The sequence below is a fragment of the Eptatretus burgeri genome, chromosome 9 (genome assembly GCF_056783735.1).
Source record: "Eptatretus burgeri isolate ZD-2024b chromosome 9, Ebu_testis_v1, whole genome shotgun sequence".
In the NCBI taxonomy this organism is placed as follows: domain Eukaryota; kingdom Metazoa; phylum Chordata; class Myxini; order Myxiniformes; family Myxinidae; genus Eptatretus; species Eptatretus burgeri.
The window spans coordinates 23,124,184-23,131,474 of record NC_140969.1 but is presented as its reverse complement, the minus strand read 5'-3'; the positions used below and the strand labels follow the sequence as shown (position 1 = coordinate 23,131,474).

The 7,291-nt window shown below is 41.5% G+C and overlaps 1 protein-coding gene across 4 annotated transcripts in view; it reads right to left on the bottom strand.

Annotated features, from left to right (window-relative positions):
• Positions 1-3,058: 3,058 nt before the first annotated feature.
• LOC147019715 (G protein-coupled receptor 68-like) overlaps positions 3,059-7,291 on the bottom strand; it is a 47,103-nt gene continuing 42,870 nt past the window's right edge. For all 4 annotated transcript variants that reach the window (XM_085894379.1, XM_085894378.1, XM_085894377.1 and 1 more), the window contains 2 exons: positions 5,681-6,885; positions 3,059-5,509 (listed from right to left, as the gene is read on the bottom strand). In XM_085894379.1, the coding sequence (XP_085750505.1) occupies positions 5,429-5,509; positions 5,681-6,885 (1,286 nt within the window). In that variant the 3' untranslated portion in view covers positions 3,059-5,428. The remainder of the gene's footprint in view (positions 5,510-5,680; positions 6,886-7,291) is intronic.

Below are 7,291 nucleotides of genomic sequence, written 5' to 3'. Positions count from 1 at the left end.
CTGCCGTTTCTCTAAACTCAACTCCTTTTCTCTCTTTTACAGTTTTCTTTTGTTCGCTCGCTTCGAACCATGAGCACGCCTCTCTCAGCGAAGCCGACAAACTCCTCCCCTTCGCGTCACTTCCTCTTTTTGGCCACACCCTCTAAGCCGACTGGGCGGGGCCTCGTCCGGGATGGGGAAGGAGAAGAGGGGTTCTCGTTCCACCACCACCGCACAACAATAATACAGCCTCTTCATCTCCTGACACACATATAACGTCCATTTTACCAAACAACCTAACTATACATGCATTTCATGGGGGATCTGAGCTAATCCTATTGTTACGAATCTGCTGCCCGCCCAGCGTGCGAACGACCGCTTTTAGCCGAATCACGGCCATACGCCCACCGGACGAACAATTCAGTCGCGACTTTCCGGAACAACGCCGGAAACCAGTCACAGGTGTGCTCCAAGCGCACACCATCACCTAGTCAACACTCTACCCACGCGTGACAGGGTCAATCGCCGAATTGTCGATATACCTCAGTATTCGCGCGGGCAGACTACCGAGAGACCGTACCTCAGCGAGGTCTGCTTGGACACGAACCGCTTAAGCGGTTCGTTCCTTCTGAGATAGCCGAGCGGTGTATTGTCGCGAGATCTCGCTGGACCCAATTCTTTTATCGGCTCTTAAAAAGCCCGCTATTATTCCGAGATACAATATAGCATTTCAATTAGGGGGAAATGGCACGACGAACAGGTCAACATTTAAACAAGCACATTTATTATTTACACGTATACACATGCATGTATACAGAAAAGCAATGAATGGGTGAACACGCATGCAGTTATGCAACCATACAAAAGCAATGAATGCGGGACGGGGACTAAACACTACAATCATCTATTATTAATGTACTGTCACTTAGCAGTTCTACTTATCGCGACATTGCGCCACATCATTCACACAAAGAAAAGTAAAGAAAGACCCCCTCAAAGACAAGGGGGTCAGACTGGACCCGGAGGCCTTTATGTCCAAGGAGCTTGGTTGACCGAAGGAACTCCAAGAGGCCGCCGCAGGTTACCTTCACCCTCGTGGTGACTTTCTTGGGCGACCCTTGATGGTCCTTCTCCAGTGACCCACCGACTGCGGGGAGTCTGGACTTCAGGCTCCAGCGCGGCTACCCACAACTCCGCACTCCCACATGAGCCCAGATCTCCACCGACTGACTGACTCCGAACCCAACTCGACAACCACCTGCTTCTCTTCGCTTCTCGACTCAGTTCTCTCTACGCAGCTCTCCACGCTGCGTCCAGCGCGCCCTTTTATTTCCAACGCTCCCACCCCTCCCCTCACGGCGCGTGGGCGAAGAAGAATTCGCTGCCCTAGCCCCAAGGGGGTGGGGTGCCGGGCCCATTTTTCGCCCAAAAACAGGCCCCCACTCTACATCACCTTTGACCCCGGGTCAATCTGCCCTTCCCCCATCCCGAAGTGCGGGAAAGCAGGAGGGAAAATCCCATGCGTGTTATTGGAGCTTCTTCTTGTTCTCCATGGCGTAGATGTTATTCGCTGCGGCGAGGTTTGTGGTGTGGTTGTTTGTTGTGGTGGCGTGGCCGGTGGTTGGCGTTGTGGTTGAGATGGTGGTTAGGTGATTGGCGGGGTGGAGAAGGTGGTGAGGTGATGTTGGCGGTTGTGGGTATAGTGGTGAGGATGGCGTAGTTTGTTGAGATGCGGGTGTGATTGTGGTGGTAGAAAGGCGGTTGGTCTGAAGCAGTTGTTGAGAGCGATGTTGGTGGTGGTGGTGGTTGGTGTGTGGTTGGTGGTTGGTCCAAAATAACGATAGTAAAGAAAAACGGCTAACTCAAAGATCACAGCCCTGTCCACACGGATAAATCCCATTAAACAACGGTGGGGAAATCTAACTGAACACGGACTTATCGGCATAATTGAACTAAGGACCTATATGGTGTTCTGCGAATTTCCACAGCCATAACACCATATTTAGTAGTCCAATAAGGGCCATTTCCGTAACAATATATTTACCTATAGATATATACACATGTATATATACACATGTAGAAATATTATATATATATATATATGAGTACCAGTATACTGGGCCGGTGTATACCCCGGTTAAAATCGGTGCACCATATCCCTGTGTCGTAAGAGGCGACCAGGGTTGCGTCAGGAAGGGCATCCGGCGTAAAACCTGTGCCAAATCACTATGCGGATCATACGGATGATCCACTGTGGCGACCCCTCACGGGAGCAGCCGAAGGAAGAAGATATATATATATATATATATATATATATATATATATATATATATATATATATATATATATATATATATATATACACACATATATTTACATATATATATATATATATATACTTATATATATATATATATATATATATATATATATACTTATATATTTATATATACATATATATTTACATTAACATATATATATATATATATATATATGTAAAAACATATATATAAACATATATATATATATAAACATCTATATATATATATATATATATATATATATATATATATATATATGTTTATATAAATATATATGTTTATATATATATATATGTTTATATAAATATATATATATATATATATATATATATATATATATATATATATATATACACTGTATATACACATACACATATATATGTATTCGTATATGTGTACATATGTACACATATATATGTATGTATATATATATATATATATATATATATATATATATATATATATATATATATATACACATATATATATATTTGTATAATAGTGGGTATGGTGGGTACAGGAAGGGACGAATTTGAGACCTTGGCCTTTTACTGAAGGCAGAGTTTAAGAACTCTGCTTTTTCTTGGGCAATGTCCAGCATGACTCAGTTCTTTAGGAGGGAAGGAATGGAATGGAAATGTGTACTAGACATGGACTGACCTGACCAGCTCCCACCAGGCTTTGGAGGATGTTGAGCCCTGGATCTTTGGAGGACAGATGCATAATGTTTCTGTCGAAGAAATTCTCAATTCCTCCTGTACATTTGAGTCATTTATTAAACACAAAACATAAACAAATTCAACCAAACACAAACATTTCGATATGAAGAATTATAGAGGAAGTTGAGCAACACAGTCTTCCTCCGATTTCTGAAATACATGGAAATATTGAATTCTTATCTAGTATTCAGTGAGACGAGGTCTGTTCATCCTCCAAACATGCTGACACCACAGCTGATGCGTTGAGGGTTCAAAGGAGATATCATTCACAGCTTTGTGGCAGCAGCCATTTGGAAATCAGCTTAATTTTGAAGGGCTGAGGAATATTTATGATCTGAGGGTTGATAGAAGTTTTTTATATAATATTCAGGGATCAGAGCATTGAGATCATCCTCGGAACAGAATGGCATCAAGACTGCAACCCTTTGGGTGCGAGGATGGATCACACATGGCTCCTTGGTCCGGAGGTCAGAAAGTCAGCCTGCATTAAATAAGGCTAGGGAACGGTTTATAATCCGAAGCTGACAAGAGTGCAAAAATACATCTGGATATCACCTTAAGCAAACATTCCATTGAAGCTAGAATTGTGCCTCCAGACTTCCAGACACCAATATAATTTTTTTATATATGAGAATCCCTTAACAAGCAGAATAAAATCACATAATCGGTGATTCTATTATACTGAATAATAATTAAAGATTATTTGAAAGGCCAATCTGCTTTGGGGGACAAGGGGCACTTTTACTGTGCAGATTGATCATCTTTCAATACAAAAAAAAGAGATATAAAGTCATTTAAAATGCAAATATATATTATTAAAATAGACACATGTTCAAGCACATTGATGTAATAACCATGTCATATTTGAGTACATTTCCCATTAAAGAGTTACAATAATATATTGTGCTATTAACTAAAAAAAATATTTACTTTTCAATAAAGTTTAATTATCAATCAAGTTTAATTGGCAACATTTTATTGTTATTCTTATTTTTATCACCCTCAAACCCATTATGCTAATTTGGGAGAAATTTACATCGACAGTTCCAAGCTGTGCAGAGACTGTAGGTTGCCAAAAGTTAGGTTTGTCAATGGCTTCGTTGCACCACCACCGCACAGTCTTATTGTGCTGTACAAGTTGCAACTTTTCAAAAATATTAGTTACACCAAAAAATGACTGACCATTTTTGTTAATTTTTACGTAACTGGCTTTAAAGCATAACTTTAATGTGGGGGGGTGGGAGGGGTTGGGGTTTGGGAGAGTGGTCAATCAATGGGAATTACAAAATGTAATATTGTGAATTAACAAAAGATGTCACCTATTTTTTGTTGAAACTAAAACTAATATTTAATACTAACTAAAAGTTGTAGCCTTGTTTAATTTTCTGACATTAGTGTTCACCCCTGTTTTTCTGTTTGTGAGCATGAAATCTCAAAACGTTAGGGACATATTTGGACAAAATTTGGTGGACAGATTGAGTGTTTCACAAAGACGAATTGATTCGAATTTGTTGCAGATCCGGAGAGAATAATTTTTTTTTTAAATTCTTAAAGTGATTCTTCACCATTGAAAGACGGGGGCCAAAAACGATATACAGCAGGATATTTCAAAACGTTATATTAAGGATGGAATTGGACAAAACGTGGTGGGCAGGTTGAGTGTGTTAAAAGGACGAATTGGTTCGATTTTGGTGAAGATCCGGATCTGGATCGCCTATCTGCGAGATACAAAACATATCTGTGGGATACAAAGCATTTAGTTTTCGTCTGTTATGTCCTGATCCATTCAATGTACTAGCTCTTCCATGAGCCTTGACTGTGTATCCCAAAATAATAATAAATAAATAAAATTGCTCAGCCAGTCGGAGGTATGTGCTCCACAGAGTGCCGTTGTACTCAATAATGTATTTGAATCACAAATATGTTGATGAATGAAGATGGGATTTGCCTAGTCTATCGGGTGTTCTGTTATCATTGGGTTTTGTGACATTTAAACAGGATATAAGTTTTACTGGTGCAAGCATTTACTCGAAAGAACAAAGAAACGAGAACAGCAATCTTCGACGTCATGACGTCGACAGATATGCCTCTGCCCACATTATTACATCACAATACATACTTGTACCAAGTTCAACTTAGATCCCTTCAGCCATTCTTAAGTTATTGTGTTAACGAAAACCTATCACGGACAGACAGACAACTTGAAAGCATAATGCCTCCAGCGACTTCATCGGCGGAGACATACAAACTGTGTACATTCATGCACAAAATGTCAGTTTGGTTAGTGTGTCCGCTCTGAGTCCGAGAGCTCAACGGTCCAATTCTGACCCCGGGGAGGGGGGGGGAAATAAGAGTACATGATCCCAAAGACTAAAAAAAAAGTACATGTGTTGCTTCTTTACCTCATGCTCACCATTTTGGGGCTGATGCTGGGACAAGAAAGATGAAATGGTCAAAAAAAAAAAAAAACAACTGCTGAAATATTAGTTCCTGGAAAGGTGAAAGGAAAACGTTTTGAGGGACACAGATGGCATCCAAAGCATTCACGGAAACAGTGTTCTCTTTCAAACAAATCTTGAGGGTCGAAACACCAATTGGTACTGAACCACGAGATGTCCAGACATGCTCTCATACACATAGATATTTCTGATTTTAAGTTACCTGTTGTTCATGAGCACCTCTTTCACATGAAGACTTTCTCTCAGACACATCAATGTCTTGCTCAACGTCGTGGCTTTCACCAGCAACTTTATTTTGCTCTTCAAATTCCATCGCCATTTCAACTGCTTGGTTTTCTCGACCACTTACGAACTTCATCTCCCGACTGTTCACGCGAGGACCAGGTACGCAGCAGGAAAACACCGCATTCAAAGCACGTAACGTCGTTGCTCGGACGTTTCCCAGTCGTCTTCTTCCTTCATCAGCAACAAAGAGGTGTAAGAAGGGATCCAATGCACTGTTGAATGATGTAAATACGAGTGTTGTACGGTAAGCACATTCAACGATGCGCTCAGTGCTGCAACTGATGCAGCCGACGTGAAATTGGCTGCGCAGCGTGCGAACAAGAAGCACAATGTGGTAGGGCGCAAATGTGATGACACAAATGGCGATGAGTGCCAGGCTAAGGGACACGACCTTCACTTTACCCTGCGTTCCCAATCCCTGGCATCGGCTTGCAGCGTGAATGACTAACGCATAGCAGGTGACCAGAATGACTAACGGGGCAAAAAATCCGACCGATATCCGGAAATAATTGATATTTGCTGACCAGTGTTCCAGTGGGTAGGATGGAAAACAAAGTGTGAGGTTCTGCTCTACTTGAATGAGCTCTGAGTGTGTTAACAGAGGCACGTGAGCGAGAAGGAGCAGAAGCCAAACGGCAGCAGTAGTCAATGTGGCCGCAGTAACCGAACGCAAGCTGTGACAGCGAAAAGGGAAAATGATTGCAAGGAACCGTTCAAAACTAATGCAGCAAAGAATCAAAATGGTGACATAGTTGTTGGTGTAAAACACAAAGCCTGCAACGTTGCAGGCTGTCTCTCCGTAATCCCACTCATGCCTCTGCAAACTGTAGGATGCCCAGAAAGGTAGGGTTAACAAGTAAAGCAGGTCCGAGATGCAAAGGTTCAGAAGGTACACTCCAAGAGAATTTCCCTGTTGGATGATATTGGGTATAAGGCACAGGGCCACGATATTGGAAGGTAAGCCAATGGCAAAGACCACGGAGTATACTACAGGAAATAGAATTCGGTGGAACGGAAACTCAATATTGCAGTCACTGGGACTTCCATCAGGAATGTCTTTACAGGTGTTGTTCCCAAAGGCTTCACTAAGGTTGAAGTGGGAAAGGTGCATGTTGTTAATATCTGCAGGAATGACAAACAAGGTGGCAAGAAGGTACATCATTAGTCTCACATTTGTAAGTGAACAAAACAACCAAATTGTGGCCGATTAAGTGACCAGCAGAGTAAATTTCAATCTTCTAAGTTACTAGAGCAACTAGAGTTACTAGGTGGAGCAATGGGCAACTCAGTCTGTGAAAGTTTAAAAAAAAAATTTTTAAAGCATGATCTTTGGGTATTTATTGTTAACCCTTTGAACCCTGAGCTCCTTGAACCTTCGGCTCGCCCACCCTGGGCTCCCTGGAGAAAAATCCTGCCACTTGGGTATATGGAGTTTGAACAGTGGCAAGTAAACCGGCCACTTAGATATAGGGAGTTTGAACAGTGGCAAGTAAACCGGCCACTTAGATATAGGGAGTTTGAACAGTGG